Source organism: Mesitornis unicolor, unplaced genomic scaffold (genome assembly GCF_000695765.1).
Source record: "Mesitornis unicolor isolate BGI_N332 unplaced genomic scaffold, ASM69576v1 scaffold21481, whole genome shotgun sequence".
In the NCBI taxonomy this organism is placed as follows: domain Eukaryota; kingdom Metazoa; phylum Chordata; class Aves; order Mesitornithiformes; family Mesitornithidae; genus Mesitornis; species Mesitornis unicolor.
Window position 1 is genome coordinate 13,012 of NW_010164723.1, and position 18,045 is coordinate 31,056.

Below are 18,045 nucleotides of genomic sequence, written 5' to 3' on the forward strand. Positions count from 1 at the left end.
TAAGATCAGGTAGCTGTCTGCATGTGGCTGTGTCCCAGGATGCGAGTGGCAGGCTAATGACAGCTGATCATTTCTGCAGTACTCGTAGGCATCCTCAGAGAGCTCACATACTTACTGTCTTAGCTCAAGTGCAAATTCTGTCACAACTCACTCGGCGGGCAACACAGCACTGCTGTTTATGCAGTGAGGGGACCAATGACCCTTCCGGTTCTTCAGAAGGTCCATGATGCACGTATTAAACCAGTTCTAATGAAAGAGCACAGCACAAAGGGAAATGTACCCCGTAAAACACGTTTACCATTTCTTAGCTATGAGACATTAATAAACTCTTGTGTTAATGACAAATAGCAAAGACAACATTGATAGAAGGTGAAATAAAAATAAGTCAAATGTTCTGCAAGACCGAATCTCCACATCATTACTTTGGACGCAGTGCTGATAAATCAGGCACCTATTGCACAATCCAAAAAACCAGTAAGACAGGCAAAGAATTCTAATGGCAACGTAGAATCCACGACAGACGTGCATTAATCTGTACCAAAATACCACGATGCAGAGTAACAGCAGGCTTCTGCCATTCCATAATCTTTCCTTTACATTCTGCTCTCTCTGCCCTTCAAGCTACTTCACTCAAATGTAGGCCAAGAAATACTTCAGTTTTATCAAATGAAAAATAGGACCTTCGAATGTACAATCAAATCTGATCTTCACCAGAGAAACTGCTGATCATTACAGAAGTCAATAACACAACTTTTCTGAGTGTCAAATGAACTCTGTAAACACATTAGACAACAGTGGTTGGGTTTTCTTGGGCTTTTTTGACAGAAGTACAATCAGTTTCCTTTCTTTCTCCATAAATGAGCCATTGGCCTACCTTACAGAAGCGTGGAAAATTCTGCTGGCAAGGTTTGGTCCAAAGTTAACTTCAATTTAAAGTGATCCTGAGCAACACACACCTATCTGAAATGAAATCGAGTTAGATAAATTGCTTCTTTCCTTTTTTTAAATTTTGGTGTTTTTTTTTTCCCCTTTGTGTTCAAATTAAGGATTGTTTGAACATACAATGAATTGGTAGTTTCCCAGGACATCTGCTGTGCTCGCTGTTCATGCAGATGAGCTCACCTGTGAATACGTACAGGCTGCGTTTCCAGTTTAAACAAGATTCATTCATCAGAAACAAAACTCCTCTTTTCCAGATAAATTATTCACCAAATTTCATTTGCACCCAAACTAGAGTAACAGTTTCTGAGGGCAAGAGGAGGGCGAGAGCTGCGTAAATGTAACATGCATGCGTATTTATCATGATCTCAGGGCTGCTGTTATTATCTTTTCATACCCATACTGTGTCAGCTGCACTGGCAATGGCTGTTTGTATGCAACTGAAGCAAAAGCAAAACATCCATGTGCATGTCTACCAGTTTCATAGCCCATGCCCAAACCTGCTGTTCCCTCCCTGCCTCTCTAAATGCCATCCTGGGGCAGTGGAGGTGTTTATGCCACTGCATTAGTTATCACAAAGAAACCAAAGCAAAACCATCATCTAATTCAGCTGTCTAATTATTTTCTCTCTTTTTGCAGGTATTTTTGATAGAATATACAGGTCCATTGTTCATCTATTTTCTGTTTTATTTCCGCATGCCTTTTGTCTATGGACTGGATGAGAGGTTTACATCAAGCCCGCATCCAGTAGTTAAGTAAGTCCGTTTGCAGGCTTGAGCAGTATTTCTTGTTAGCATTGTAGTCTTATGCCAAATGTCTTGCAACACTTGTTTTTTTAAGCTCTCTTAAATGCTTTTGTCTTGCTGTTTCTAGCTTGGCATGTATCTGCCATTCTTTCCACTACATCAAAAGGTTGATTGAAACAGTATTTGTTCATCGGTTCTCCCATGGGACTATGCCACTGAGGAATATTGTGAAGGTAAATTGTGTCAGAATCTATCCATAGCCCCCTTAAAAATCCAACCTAGCCAACCTATGCTCTGCCTCTGCAGCATAGATTTTTTTGGTGTGGCTTTTGTAGTAATGCACAGCAAATCTCACCCATAAAGCTGTAGCTCTTTCAAAAGATTTCTTAATGTCACTATTGTATAACCCCCATGTTGCCGTGCTGTTATTCATGTTTTAGTAGTCTCATTGCTCTTTTAGTACTTTAAACATTCAGTGTACCCTTCCTTTTCTCTCAGGTAGCCCTGGGGTGTGAAGGTTTTGGTAACAATATTCAGTTTTAAGGCAGGCACAATGCTGGGAGGGTTTCTTTAAAAAAAACCACCAAACTCTACTTTTTATGACAGTCATTTTACTTATTTGCCCCAAACACTCTCTTTGCTGTTAAGCAACTGTTAATTTACCTTGATCTAGCACAAAGCAGCTCGGTTGTTCTGGATTTTCTCTCCCTGATGTTACCAGTGCTGCTGTGGCAGTACCAGGGCAGCTGTTGAGATGCAGACCCCTGTGTCCTAGATGTCTGCAAAGCAGCACAGTGGACTGCATGGTTACACCTGGGCTGTAGTTATTTTACAAATGTTTGCAACAGGCAATTCAAAAATATGTCTCCTATTCAGGGAGACAGGTGATTATCATCTGCAATTGGAAAAGCATCGAGTATATTAGCAGTGTTTGGATATTTAACATCTAGTATTTAGACAGTCCCTTAGAATTTGCATTATAGCAGTGATACTCCTGGCAGCTGAAGCTCTACGGTGTGGCTTGTTCCTTACAGCTGTGCAGCAGCTCTGGTAGTGCTGGCAGTAGCTCCATTCTTTCTAAATGCAGACGGTCTGTAGTTGAGCAGTGGCCCTCAGAAAGAACCTTCCCTGGCAATTTCCTGTGTTTTCAGCAGTGGAGGAGTGCAGGAGTTGTTAAAAGGACAGCAGATCTCTTAAAGACTTGTTCTTGACACAACAGCAGCTAATGCATGCTAAACAGCAGATACATGAGCAACTTTACCTTGAAAAAGAACCTGTACAGTGTGCTAAATCTTCATTTTCTCACTGCCATCTCTGACAACTACTTGTTCCTTTCAGACCATACACACTGTTATTGCTAACGATGACATTTGTAGCAGCCATTCTGATCACTTCTACTTTTCCACCTTCTCAGGTTGGTGGTACTTGCTTTCATCTGTAAAGTTGCTCACAGTTGTTCTTCTACCTGCTTAGCAGTGCTTGGGTTTAATTTGCTTTTGTAATTTCGTTGGCTGTGGTGGTGTTACTCCAAAATTGTGCCAGTGAGAAAAATATCACATCCTCTTCCTTTTTCTCTCTCACATACAGATGGTACGCAAAGCTTCTGACTTTACGTGTTTGATCACATACATAGCAGATATAGATAGCTTATTTCCTAAGTGCAATCTAAGGCCACCTTTAACAAGAAACTCTTCAGTTTCAAGAAGCAGAGATCCGAGACAGGAATTGATGAGATTTCTGGTTTTAATCTTTTAGTTTACCAAAATGGAATAAATGATGCTGTAAAAGGCATCAGGGGTTCACCAAAAGGAGTTCATGCTGTATCCTAAAACAGTGTAATTCTTTCTAAGATACATGATTTTTCTATGCAATGGAGAGGTAGAATACCTGATTTATCTTGACTTAGTAAACAACTAGCTCAGGATCAATAAGATAGAGATTAATACAAACATTGCATGGTAATAAAGGAACTAAATAAACTAATAAAGGAAAGATTATTACGCTTGTGCCAGAAAAGGATCTGTCAGACTTTTAATAATAGGGAAGTGTCAGTGGAATTCCTCAAAGATGAGTCTTATTAAACATTTAGTAATATAATAACATTTAGTAATGTAACATTTAGTCTCACTAAACATTTTCATGAGTAAAAAGAAGGAATAGTGTTGTTTTCTATTAAAACATCTGGAGAAAAGAAAACACTAGACCTAAAGAAATACCATTTAGACCAGAAGATAACAGAGAAAGATAAACAGAAGGGTACGCACTGGTCATCAATAAACATAGGCAGGACATTACAAAATAGTTTTGATCATCATGGGGATCATCAGTTGAAGCAGAGAAGACAAAAATCCTAACCATAACTTCGTAAGCTTAGAAATCATTTATTTATGGGATCCCTGCAATACCTGAACTTGATCCACAAAATCATTTTAGAAGAGATTGTTGTGTAGCTTTATTATTCACCTGGAATATGAAAGATTCACAGAAACAGTTTCCTTCTTTCAAGTAATTTTTTGAAGTCTACACGTACTCTGCTGTTCCCATCTGAACCTCACTGGAGGCTTTTGTATGAGCAATAAAGCTTCTAGTGGCACCTGGACATTTGTAGTGTTACTGCTAAGCACCTTAGCAGTGGCAGACTCCACTCATCTTAAAGCTCCTTTACTTATAGCTGAGGAATACTCTTGCAGTAAATCATGTTCTTTGGAGGAATTGTGCTTGTTCAGTTTAATTACAGCATGTGTCGTTGGGAGCTGAGCCATGGTAATTTATTTAATTTTACTTACTGAAATCCATTGCCATATGATCCATCCTGTGCCAAGTCTCGAAGTCAGGGAACGGTTTTTCATGAGATGCCACTCCAAGACTGCAAGAAGCTGTTTCCACCTAAGTTTGTAGATCAGTTAGTAAATAGCAGGTGATGGTGGAAGAAGCTACTGTTAGGGAGGAAACAGCAGTCTGTGGACAGGACACGAACTGTATTGTTCCTCACTGGATCTGGCTCTGCTGCTTTTCCTAAAGAAAGGGGAAGTCGTCACAGGGAAGCTACTTAATCTCTGCTCTTTTGCCTGACCTGATCTGCAATTATTCGTTAATAGTTTGCTCTTTCTCATCAGTTATCTATCAAAATACTAATCTCAGAGTAAGGGCATACTATGTGCTTATATTACAGCATACCCCAAAGCGTGTCCATTTTGTCTCAGGTCTCTGGGTGCTTCAGTGGTTCAATTAACTCTGAAAAGAAAGCGAAAAATGCAACAGAATGTTTGATACAACTGTTTGCAGCAAGGAGGGGTTACCCCTCCCCAGCATTGTCAGAAAAAAGCACCATCAGACACTGCAGTCAGCTGGTGTGGGTTGCAGATGCTGAGGTAATCACTTCTCAGGGTATTATTGCTAGAAATGCAGTTCTGGTGTATACAGGGGAAAAAGGCTGCAAAATTCAAAGCCAAAAAGAAAAAAAGAAAGTTAAAGCAGTCAGGACAGGAAAGAATGCAGCCTTGGATAAGAATTCTGGCTGTGTGAGCAAGAGAGAAAACCTGTGACGAAGACAGCAGAAAGACCTAGAGATGTCTGAGGTGTGTCAGCCTATTGGAAGGCCAGGAAAAAAGCATCACCAGAGAGAGTAAGAGGGTTGGTGTTTTACTCAAGAGTGAAAATAAGAGGGAAGGACAGATAAGGGGAAGGAGAGGAACATGAGCAGTGGTGTAAGGAAGATAAAAAGCTCAGTTTTGGTCTTGCTGAAGTCCAGGAGATAACCAAACGTGCCCTAAAATGTTAAGACCTGAGACACTAGGTTTGATAAAGGAAGAAATCTCAATGATAAGAGGCAAATGTGTGAGTTGTCAACAAGGCTTAAAGTCTGACTGCAACAGAATGGCACCTAGAGGTGAGAGCATAGAGGAAGAAGAGGAATGGGCCAAGAAAGGGCCTCCTTCCTCCCCACAGATATATAAGGGAGAAGATAACCTGTCACCAAGATACTGGAGCAGCAATGAACGTCAGAGGACAAACCAGAGGCAGGGCCAGGGATACCAGACAAGAAGTAGAGATTGTCATTGTAAGTAGGGGTTTTTTTTAATTGCTAAAGCCTGTGGACAAGCTCTGAGATGGGTCAGGAATGAATCAGTAGAGACATTAGTGACAGCCATGTTGTCAGAGTTTAGAGAATGGACGCTGGATCACAGAAAGCCAGGGACAGCAGTGAAAGGGCAGCGAAAGTTAAGGCATGGGAAAGAAAGAAAACTGATGGGGTCAAGGAGAAGAGGAAGGGCAAGAGATAGGGCAATACAAAGTAATACACAAGGCAGAGAGTACAGTGCCTAAATCTGGTTTTACAAAGTCTCAGGGGTTAGCAAAACAAGTCTCTCTAACATACAGTCTGTATGGCACGTCATCGCTTGCCAGACAAAATTAATTTGATTTCAGTAGTACGATCATACTTTCTAAAACTGTTTATAAACCTAACAGCTGCAAGATATTTGAGAGGAAATCTTACTCTATGAGCACTACTTCCTTTCTGTTATTTCCTGTTGTCTGCTCCCACCTTACCACACTTAGTGTTGTCGTTTTTTGTTGTATTATCAGCAACTTGAAGGATTAGCCCAGTTCGTTCTTATCAGCGGTCCTTGCAGTGACTACTGGCCTAGAGGATTGTACTAAAACAAAGAAAAATTCCCTGTTTTTCAGAACTGCTTGTATTACTGGGGATTTGCAGCTTGGCTTGCTTATTACATCAATCATCCTCTTTACACTCCTCCTTGTAAGTAGCAATCAATACGATCTAAGTACTTATGTGTTTGTGTATTAGTACTAATCATATGTAAACTTCTTTTTTTTATAGCTTATGGGAAAAAACAGATAAATTTTGCTGTGATCATGTTTCTGGTAGGTTTGTCGCTCTTTTTCTAAAATGCTAAAACATGTTGCTTTATTTCTTATGTTGTGTAAGTGGAGGGGCGAGTAGGATAAGCAGATACTTAGAACTTGAACCCTTGGGATATTCTACTAAAGCTGACTACTTGCATGCAGAACACGTAAATCTGCCACTCTTTAATGTGGTCTTTTACACAAGGGAAGATTTTGATTCAGTATCCATTCCAAGACTGGGATATTTATCTGCTGGGATGGTCTCTCATAAACTACCAGTTTGTGACACTGTGTTTAAAAAGCCAGTGAGATTGTTTTGTGAACTGTTTCTTGAGTGTTAGGAATCACGACAGCTCATAAAACTCAGAGAACTGGTCAACTAGGAAAGTATCTTGCTGATAATTTCCAGGGATAGAGGTTCATTTTTTTTACAGCTTTCCTTATGAAGCAAAAATTCTTAAGTCACTGTCTGTTCATTCTCACAGCTCCTAGGAACATTTCATACACACAGAAGTAACGTTCGTGTAGCCAACAAAACTGTACCCATTTTTCCTATGCATGGGTAACTCGTTGAGAACATCAGCTGTTCACTTGCTTTGAGAAACTAATTGTCAGTGACTGCAGGATCTCAAAGCAGCTTCTCAGTATGAAAATTCTGAGAGTTCATAATCTATTCCCATTTTATAGAGAGACTATGTAACTGAAAGCACAGAGCTGGGAGTGAAACTCAGGAGCTCTGACCACCAGTCACTTGCTTTAATAGTTATGCTTTGCAGACACTGGAGATTGTCTATAATCCTATAAATGGGTCATTTCAATACACTTTCTGCATAATTGATTGGGAAAGCATTATTTAAAACCAGTGGAGGAAGCTGGGCCAGTTATATGCCATGATTCATATCAATTATACTCGAGAAGAAAATTTACTTAGAGTCTAACCTGTATCTTCCTTGGGATTTTTAATAACTTTCGAGAAACCAAAGCTATCCTAATCGATTAAGTGTTTTTAAAGACATAAGAATAACCAAAACATAAAGCAAGTATCTCTTGGGTTTACTTTTATCCTCTTTGGTTTATTGCCTTTACATCTCATGGGGATTATAAATGTAGTAAATTCAATCTTTTGGACACCAAGTCCACATTTGCTTGCAAATACCATAAATATATAAGAGAGTATAATACGGACTCACGTTTGAACAAAGACATCCCATGCTCCTGTCAGACAGCGATCTTGGTTAAGGATATTTATTATGTTTATAATAGATTCTTTTTGCTTGCAGCTGTGTGAAGCTGGAAATTTTTCAATTCACGTTGCACTCAGCGACCTCCGGAGAAAAGGTAAAGATGGCACGATCATTTTTCCACTTCTGTGCAGCCGTTCAGTACTTCCACAGTTATTCTACCTCGTGAAAGGTGTGATCTTGGAGGGCACTGATCCCTGCCAGTTGGCTGCTGTGGGAGCACTGGTTGCTCAGCACTGCAAAGATGGGATTCTAGGGGAGATCAGCAAGGAATCCAATAGCAGACTGTTAAACAGCACTGCGTGTACTGTAATTAGTGGTTAGGGCCAGGTTGTGTTGGGGGGAGCGTTGTATTAGTTACGCTGATAGTGCAAATGGAAACAGTGCTGGTATAAGCTATGCTTTGGTAAGCAAGGGCAAGTAATTTCACTGGCTTCTACAGAGGGCACAAGATCTCTGTGCAGGCCTCGGGCATGAGCCAAACATCCTACAGCTATCAACTGTGACTGCTAAAATCCCATCCTGTGACAATCTGAGAAAACCTTGAACTTCTAAATCTAAAACTTAAGGTCCTACTTCTTACAGGAGTGACTGTGATCAAAGGCTGCAGATGACTTTCTAATGCCCAGAACATTTCCTCACAGTTATCCTATTCCTTCTTGTGGGTCCAGAGGACATCCTGTTTTCTCACATCCTGCTTGCCCCTGTGATGACACACAGGAGTAGGCAGAGTTGGGTTGTCTTTATAGGAAAGAATATATTTAGGAATGTGAACATTTTGTGATTTGTTTTTTAATCTATAGGATCCAAAACCCGTAAGATCCCATATCCAACAAAGAATCCTTTCACATGGCTGTTTTTCTTTGTATCTTGCCCTAACTATACATATGAGGTATGTATTTTCAAACAAGATGTTCAGATTTTAGTTTTGCTGAATATGTTTTCCTTTCTTTTGGAATGTTAAACATGGAAGAAACCTGCGAAACAGTTCAGCCTAACACATTTCCCCCTCTTCCCCTCAGGCCCATGAAATCAGATTGCAGACAGGAACTTGTCCGTTCTTCCTCTGCTCCCTAGAGGCCGTACTTACAGGGCTACCCTTAAACAGACAGCCCAGACCCTGGGCTTCTGCTTCAGCGTGACTGCTAGACAAGGCAGATGATACACTTTGAAGAAGTGCAAATTTTGCAGACAGGAACAAGGAGATTGCCACTGAATGTGTGTTGCAATGAGGGGATGGGGGCGTCTGGTGGGTTTACAATACAAGAGCACCCAGGAATACCACAGTGCGCAGGAAGATAGCAGGCAGATGAAGAGAAGATATTATGGTAGAGAAAATGGGGAAATAGATGAACAGAAGGTATTGTAGTGGAGGCAATAGGCCCACGTCTTCTTCCCCATTTTTCACTGGTGTTGGTGACTGCTTTTGGAGCTTGAATCAGTTTATCACTTCACATTCCTTAATCAGGAGCTCAGTTCAAAAGCACTTAAAACCAGTGCAACTTGGTGTAAAAGTCACCCTTGCACAGAAGGACAGCATGAGGTTTTAATTTCAGTGGAGATTAACAGATGTTAATGAGAGCAGCAGCATTTGGCCTCAGGCTACAGAAAGTCCCCATTCCTAGCACTGATGGAGGTGTGACAAATACAAATTAGGCTGAGAAATGGACAGGATGCTATGTTGTAATGCTTGAAATTTTGTTGGGATAATTGCTATGGAAGCGAACAGAAAGGTTTTGTTTGTGATAATAAGGCACTGTTCACCTTTTTGGCTAAAGGTTATTGACACTAGAAATTGATCTGGCTGACCTTGGCTTTTTTATTTACCTATACTAGGACAAGGTTGTTTTTGATCAATAGAGACATAAATGCAAATGCTGTCACCAGAAATATTTTAAATTTCCTTGGCCAAAACAGGTGGGGACCTGGATCAGTTTCACTATCATGACTCAGTGTGTTCCAGGTGAGTAATGTTTTGGTACCTCACCCTGAAGTGATGTCAGCAACAAGAGTGTGTTTTTAATCTGATAATGAAACCTGTCTTTTTCTCCCTTCCTTGCAGTGGGGCTGTTCACCTTGCTTTGCTTCATTCAGATGACAATCTGGGCAAAGGATAAACACTGCACCTACCTACGAGAATTCAAGGATTATCCAAGTCTTCGAATGCCAATTATTCCCTTTCTGTTGTAAGAAAAAAAGGTTTAATTTGAATATTGCACAGAACTTCAAGAAGAAAAGCTCATAAACCTCCTGCCAAATAAGTGAATTAATTTAAAGGATTTTGGTGCATGCTGAATCTCCACTGCTGAGGGAAATTGTACGCACTTGAAAGCTGCACTTCCTCGCATCCAAGAATTCTCAACTCAAACTCACCTTTGAAAAATGAGGCTTCATTGCACAGCTGGTAGTCAAAAGACCCTACAGTTCACTGTAACCTGACTGACTGAGATTTTCCTGTACTAGTCTATTTAGATTGATGGATCAGAGATTCTGAGAAGTCTGTGCTGAAAAGCAGCTCCAAATTTAGCAGTGGCATTCTGCAAGACAGAAGTACATTGGAACGAGGACATACCAGCTAACTACTAGAGAGCTCAGCGCAGCCAGCACGGCCAGCTGGCCTGCAGACAGTTGCATGATCTGCCTTCTTTGACTTGAAGAAGAGAGTGTGCTGCCTGGAGGCAGGTGCTTTGTAACAAATAACATTACCAAAGAATATGAATGGTTCCTGGAATAAAGAAATAGGCAATATCTCAAATACCTGATTTGGGTCTAGCCCCTGATTTGCTGAAAGAATCCGGAGTAAGAAGTATTTGTAGTATTTGTGGATGTAACATCCTGCATTGTTGGGGGTTTTTTGTTTGTTTGTTTTTAGTCTTCCTCATTAGTAAATGACATACTAGTCAGTAAGGTTGAGAAGATCTGATCTATGCTGTATCTGTAATATTTGGCCTGTTTTCATATAAAAAGTCCTTACGATACTAAAGGACCTTTTTCCTAGCATTTTACGTCAGCATTCTCCGAATAATTTTGAATACACTTCGTAAATACATGAGGTGACTGCTAGTCCTCAGAACGCCAGCTTCCCTTCCTATTTTCAGAGCCAGGGAGAAAAATCAGCTACATTTTGGACTTCCTGTGTTTTCTTTTTCACAAGATGTTCAGTGGGACTCAGTTGGGTTTGTGGAAATCTAGTAAAAAAAAGAATATTGCCATCTATCTGAAAGACATTTTCAAGAAACTATTTTAGAATATGAAGAGAATGCATAGATACTGTTTTGTTTCATGATTTATTTATTTATCTATAATGGATGTATAGAAGGATTTTTGCAACTATTTGTAAGGGTGAAATATGCAATAAATTCTAGACTATATTTTGAAATCAGTTGAAATAATTATGGCAAATGGAGAAGACTACAGCTGGTTGCTGAAGTTTCGTAGTATTTTGTACAGTAAAAAGCAAGGATGTCTTTATATTAAAAAAAATCTACATCAATTGAAGGAAAAAAAACACCTAACAAAGCAAAAATACAAGACCCAGGTTTTATTTCTGTAAATCACATCTTAGAAAAGATTTCTTAGAAATGGTTAGATGTGGTAGATAACTGAAGCAATACATCATTCTTAATTCGTGTTCAGTATTGTTATTTTCCACTAGTTTAACTGTGAACCAGACACAAAATCTAAATGTCAAATGATTTCCCACCGAATGCAGTGTGGAGTACAAGCAGGTTGGATTTTTCCTTCAGAGCACAGATAAAACACATACTCTACTCACACTTTACACCCACCTAAGGTCCAGTCACAGGAAAGGAGAAAAATCAGATCTTGTTTAGTAACAAAGACATCTTTCCAGGCCTCCATGAGAAAACAAAACTTTTGGCAGATTTGGACATACTCTCTTTCCTTTCAATCTCCATTTTGACGTTTTGCTTCTATATGAGAAATTTGAAGATGAGTATGAGATCACTTTGATTAAGATTTTTCTTTTAAAGCAAATTCCTTGCCTGGGTCTGAGATCTGAAATAATTGTTCCCATTCTTGCTGAGACATCCGTCTGTTTTCACTGGCAGCCTGGTGAGACAGTCAAGCAGCCTCCCAGCACTAGTCCTATCAGCCAGCACTGATGTTCTGACCTTGGTAGTCCTGTGCACTCAGGATGGCAGGAATCCACTTCTAAGCTGGGCAGTGCTCTCTGCCCTGGGACCTGTCTGCTGACTGGTAGCAGCTGACTTGAGAGTTAAACAAGAGAAACCTACCAGCCTCAAAGGACCAGATAGAGAAACTGTCTTTAATGCTCTTTACATGTCAACAAGGAGGAATGAGACTTCTCGTATCATATAATGAACTTTATGTTGGAGGAAGATTTTGATCTATAGCAAGGACCTGCCTTTCCTTTGACACTTTCAGCATGTAGTGTCCCTGGTAGAGCAGTAGAAGTTGGCTGTTGCTGTTGTGAGCAGTGCTCAGAAAGGTGGAAAAAAAAAAATCAGTGTAATACTGAGTGTGGGAACTTTTGGTTTACCCTTGTACTGCTCTGGTATGGCACATCTTTGCACTGTGCACAGTCTAAATGCTCGTGGCTGTAGAAATAGTCTATGCAACTGCCTGCTGATGCAAAGCAGGGGACACCTTTGCTTCTCGGCTGGCTCCAGCTGCACGGGGATGCAACGGAATTTCCTCATCCTCCATCTGCTGCTTAGCAAAGTTCACGAAAACCTGTGTGAGGAAGGCAGAAAATGTCATGATCTCTTCAACTGAGCTGAGTTAGTGGAGTGTCAGTACATGTGCATCCTCTAGGCCTCTTTGCAGTAAAGACACAGAAAGGGGAATCCACAGAGATGAACTGAACTGAGACACTACATATCAGCAGGGATCATTAATTCCTTCTTTATTTTGATAAACTTTCTTGTGACTTCCTTTGGATGCACTTATTTGCAACTAAAACCCTCTTTTTTTTCTTAAGTAGGAGATGTGTTCAGCAAGGTTTGCATGGCTTGCACAACGTGAGTTTGGTTGTGATGGGAGAGAGGAGACAGGATATTTTAGTAGGAAGCTGTAAGGCAGCCAGGAACATCTGTCTAGCATTCCAATCAAAGACAGCTTTGCATATGTGGACCCTCAGCTACTTAGGAAAGCACGCAGATGAGGCTAATATCCTCTAGCAAGTGGGTGTTGCCAGCAGTCCCAGTGAACTTTCCAGTTTTGTGTCTAATTGCTCCTGTATAAAAGTGCATGACAGAGACATACAAACATTTAACAAGGTATCTCTGACACAACATAATTCAAATTTATTATGTGAAAAAAACCCCATTATTCCCAGCTCAGCAAGTCTCATTCTGAAAGTTGACTTTGCTCAGACTGCTGCTTCTGAAGGATTGGGTTGCGTGAATTCTGGCATCTGGGAAACACTGTCATACCAGCTTTCAAATAGTACCTATTTACACAGGGAATTAGTTCCAGATTTCATATATGATCCACCCTCCTTGAGGAGGGGTCTGGGAATTTTGCCTCAGAAAGAAGTGTGAGATAATTCTGTACTCTGAACAGTTTGGTCCTTCAATTGTTTGCATACATCCCCATTGCATTGCCTAATTCTCACCAGACAGACTTTCTCATGGATGCTTTATTTTTCACTCACCTGATCTAAAGTTGTTTGAGACACAGAATATTCTTCAATATGCAAATTTTCCTTATTGGAGAGTATTAACCGAAAAATCTTAGCCAGAGAGGAGGAGCAAATCTGATACTGCAGCATGTTGTAGTGTTTCTCTCTCTGTAAACTTCCTGGGAAGTTCATGCGTATGAATTGCTCCGCAGGAGTAGGATCTGGAGGCAGCCCAGGCTTGGGAGCTTTGATTTTCAGAGTGACAATGTAGCCATCTCCAAACCTGGGAAGCACATGTGGATTTGGAAATTGGATGAAGAGATGGTTTCATTATTCAGGAAGGAAATGAATTTTCAGAAGCTACAAAAACATCAACAGTATCTGAAAGATAACACATAAAATCTAGCTTTGTAGGAAGATCTGTATTTGCCCTGCAGAAGGCGTGTGCAGCGTAGCAGAGTTGAAACGAGGTCTGCTCGAATTGTCTAGGATACCAGAGTTGCACCCAGAAATGGGTCTGTTCAAACAACAGCTCTTCGTGTTGTATTAAGAATGGTACACGTCACATACACTAAGTTTTCCCATTAAGAAACACCATAAAATTGTTCTACTTACTTGTATTTTAGCTGCTGAATTGTGCCCAGGCATTTAAAGGTACCTTTTACCATGATGGCTAAACGAGTACAGAGGGCTTCACATTCTTCCATACTTTCAAAACAGAGAACAGATATTTGAGATAAAAGCCAGCAGATGCACTTCAGCTGCTCTGGGATTCTTAATTCTAACTCTTTTTACCTGTGTGACGTTAGAACCACAGCTCGCCCGTCTCTGAGCACGCTGACAATAGAGTCCCACAGGAGGCGCCGGGACTGAGGGTCCATTCCAGTAGTTGGTTCATCCTGCAAGGGAAACGTTAAGACAATCAGAGTCAAAGAAGTGGATATGAAAATGCACTTAGAATCACATCATACATTGTGTGTTTAGGCCTTAGCATACAGCTGCTTCCCTACTGAAATCTGTGCCTTGAGAAAGCACATGCACCTTGAGAAACACGTGAGGGAATGGGTACAAATGTACTGCTTGGCACAAAGCAGTAGGGAAGCAAGTACAAGAAACTGCAGGTAAGAATATACTGCTGCCTGTGTAGGGCACAGCTCCAGGGAAGGGAATGCAGTGACCATTACAACAAAGGCAGTCACCAGTCTAGGGTCTTAGATATAAAAAATGTAAACATTTGTAACACCTCATTATAAAAATATCAGGACCCAAAATAGAAATAAATGGAAAGAGGCTCATGCAGTCCCAGTTACATCAAATTGTGCCAAGTTTGGTTCCCACGTTTTGATGGACATCAGGCATGTAGGTCAATATACTGAAGAAACAAATAAAAGAATCTTAGATTCATAATGCTAGCTTTAAGACAGAGATGGACACTTCAAATAAAATCTTCCTTTTCTGGGGCAGCAACGCTTGTAAGAGGAGAGTGAGTTCTGCCCAAGTAACCTCCTTACTTACATAAACATATAGGACTCATTTTTCAACCCAAGAAGCTAGTGAAGTCACCCTGACTTACACCAGCTAGGAATCTGGTCCTGCATAAATTATTTAACCCAGTTAGGGGAAAAAAAAAAACAAGGTTAAAGAAAAAATCTTGGGGAAAAACAATCAACATTTTGTCTTAAGAAATTATAAAAAAACATTTTATCTGGCTGTTTACTATGTACAGGCAGAATACATGTAAAAGCATATTTAATGGCTCAAGTAACCATGCTATTAAAATGTTATGAAAAGGTTTATTTTTAGTCTCAAATTAAGGTGGCACAGTATAATCTAAATACTGACTCTCTGTTGTAATTGGACTTAGACTTTCCTTTGAGATATGCAGTTATCTGATAACTTATGTTATTTGATGAGACCTACACTTCAACATTTGTATAGTTTAGTCTAAATTTGTATAATTTATTCCAAGGATATTAAAGGGTAGCTATTTTCCTCTGTTCTGCTGGATAAAGCAGCAAGGTATATGTTGTAAGATCATTTTTACATGAATGAAGAAAAGGCAGACTGAAAAAGGCAAGAAAAGGCAGACTGACTACAAGAAAAGGCAGACTGAAACCATACATGGATTAAAATTCAGATTTGTCTGGATTATAGATTTTATCAAACCATAGATCTTTATTTCATAATCACTTGGGTTCCACTGAAAACATAGTTATGCATCCCAGTCTATCTCCAAAATGAAAAAACTACATTGAAGTAGATGTAAGTTGAGGGCAGAAAGGAGCTTGCAAGGACTGTCATAAACATCCTTGTACCTCTTTAGCATCTAGTTTTATGAGATGTTATATCGAACTATTACACAGCTATGTCAGCATGACACTTACTAGCAAGACGAGTGGTGGGCAGCCTATCAGTGCAATGGCAGTGGAGAGCTTGCGCTTGTTGCCACCACTGTAGGTACCGGCCAGGTGGTCTGCATACATAGGAAGTCCCAGCTTCTGGATGCCCCATTCAGCAACCTATGAGAAAGATCATCTTTTTCACACACCAGCTAATGCATAACAGATGGGAGTGCTGATACATCCCTCTTCTGGCAGAGACATGGCAGTCCCCTGGGATTTGGCACATTCATTTTAGAACTAGAGAAGGGGAGTCCAAAAGATTTATGATGATGAGGGGAATTCAGCTACTTAAGGGAAAGCCATAAACCAGCCTCAGCTGTAGACTTCTATCTGTGCAAGAATTTAAATTATTGTCTTCTGGAATCTTCTTCATGTTTTCTTTCTTATACATAAACAACTTTAAAGACAAGAACAAAACAGCAACCAGTGCAGTTCTCAGCAATTGCATCTTTAGCCTTCCACAGTTGGTGCCACACTTTTGCAAGCACAGTTAATGCCATTTGATAGTGCACTCTTGTATTTAACTGTCCAAACGACAGGAACCATTTCCATGACTTCCACACAGAATGGTGAGCCCACTTTGGAAATTCTGGCCCTTGGCATGTTATGAATCCAGTTAATCATCACATATATTCATTGTAACTATGTATATGTCAAAAGCAAGAATGCTTTACCCTCTTGATTTCCTGTGCTGGAACCCCCCGCAGGCGTGCATATAAGTAGAGATGTTCTCGTCCTGTGAGCAGGTCATCAATGGCATCAAACTGAGGGCAGTATCCCATGTTTTGATGGACATTAGAAATGTGGGTCAATATACTGGAGAAACAAAGAAAATAATCTTATACCTAGAATACTAGCTTTAATAGTCTTCAAATAAAATCTTTATCTTTTGTGGCAACAACTCTTCTAAGAGGAGAATGAATTCTTGGTGATGAAACATCCTGCTAAAGTATCTGTCTGTATAGAATAACAAGGACTATATTTTCATCTAAGTAGCTCAGTCCTGGTTAAGAGCATAAGTCAAATTCCCCTCACCCATTTTCCTGTTTAAGTATAAGCTAACTTAATGATAAGTTCATTGAACAGCCACTCAAATCATACTTTTTGCAAATGGTGTTTATTTCTATAAGAAAAAAAATCAGTCAATTTAATCTCGGAGTGTGGTCACTGGGATCAGACAGGCAACACACTGAGCTAACACTTTGGTGGGAACAATAATGGCAAAAGTACAGAATCAGAAGGGTTGAGGTTGGAAGGGCCCTCTGGAGGTCATCTTCTCCACCTATCCTACTCAAGCAGGGTCACCTAGAGCAGGGTGCCCAGGACTATGTCCTGGCAGCAAAACAGCTATTGTTCAAATCGCATCAGTGGACAAAGAATCACATCCCAACTACACCTAACAAACCAAGACACACAACCTGAAACTAAGCTAACAAGTGAATACCAGATCATGCTGTATTAACTTATGACATTATGCCAGCACTGTGTAAACAAAGGTGCTAGAAACAGCCAGAGAAAAGTCTCAGAGCTCAGATCAAAGTACTGTGTTGGACTGGTTATCTTATGTTTGCAAGCTCTTGTCATTAGATCCAATTGCCTTGTCCCACAGTTAGCATTTCTATGACTTACCCGTAGATTTTACAACAAAGTGATAAAAATAGGAAGTGCCAGTGTGTGCTGTGGTCTCTCTCAGTGCCATAAAACTGGAAAATTGCAGCTGGGTCATTGAGACTATGAAGTGGGCAGTTCTACCCTGGTAAATGGACTGTCACAGGCTGTGTTTTTCAAGGTACTTACCTATTGCCAGCCACCACAGCATCTCCAGACGTCACATCAGTATCTCCAGTCAGCATTTTGAACGTTGTTGTCTTGCCAGCGCCATTCACTCCCAAAAGACCAAAGCACTAAATTATAAAATTTATCACATTCTTTAGTATTTCCAACTTGCAAATCAGAAGGGGCATGAAATCTCAACTTATCCATGGAATGCAATGTAGTGTTATTGAACAACCTACCTCTCCGGGACGGATGCCAACACAGAGTCTGTCCACTGCAGGCTTGTGCCTACCTGCATAAATCTAAATTGACAGGAAAAAAGAAAAAAGAGAAATCTTATTTCAAGACATCTGCAGCAAGGAAAGTTGTCTGAATTTTTTTAGTTTAATGCTATTGGGGTAAGGCAACTTTAGAACCAAGGCAGGACTAAATAAAAAATAATCAGAAAATAGATAAATTATAATAAA

General features: G+C 40.2%; 2 protein-coding genes across 2 annotated transcripts in view; one reads left to right on the forward strand and one right to left on the reverse strand.

Annotated features, from left to right (window-relative positions):
- The window catches only part of TECR (trans-2,3-enoyl-CoA reductase), a gene marked incomplete at its 5' end in the record, with an annotated part of 13,826 nt that extends 3,753 nt beyond the window's left edge, over nucleotides 1–10,073 (forward strand). The window contains 8 exons of the mRNA XM_010194416.1: nucleotides 1,579–1,694; nucleotides 1,813–1,918; nucleotides 6,375–6,447; nucleotides 6,529–6,572; nucleotides 7,835–7,892; nucleotides 8,599–8,687; nucleotides 9,713–9,758; nucleotides 9,858–10,073. Of these exons, the coding sequence (XP_010192718.1) occupies nucleotides 1,579–1,694; nucleotides 1,813–1,918; nucleotides 6,375–6,447; nucleotides 6,529–6,572; nucleotides 7,835–7,892; nucleotides 8,599–8,687; nucleotides 9,713–9,758; nucleotides 9,858–9,985 (660 nt within the window). The remainder of the gene's footprint in view (nucleotides 1–1,578; nucleotides 1,695–1,812; nucleotides 1,919–6,374; nucleotides 6,448–6,528; nucleotides 6,573–7,834; nucleotides 7,893–8,598; nucleotides 8,688–9,712; nucleotides 9,759–9,857) is intronic.
- A 2,305-nt stretch (nucleotides 10,074–12,378) lies between these two features.
- On the reverse strand, nucleotides 12,379–17,880 carry LOC104548406 (retinal-specific ATP-binding cassette transporter-like; the record flags this gene model as incomplete). The annotated part of the gene is made up of 8 exons (XM_010194418.1): nucleotides 12,379–12,511; nucleotides 13,434–13,683; nucleotides 14,016–14,108; nucleotides 14,196–14,299; nucleotides 15,785–15,919; nucleotides 16,477–16,618; nucleotides 17,600–17,706; nucleotides 17,818–17,880. Coding segments are annotated over 8 exons (1,017 nt in total), but the record flags the coding sequence as incomplete, so codon positions are not given.
- Nucleotides 17,881–18,045: the final 165 nt, after the last annotated feature.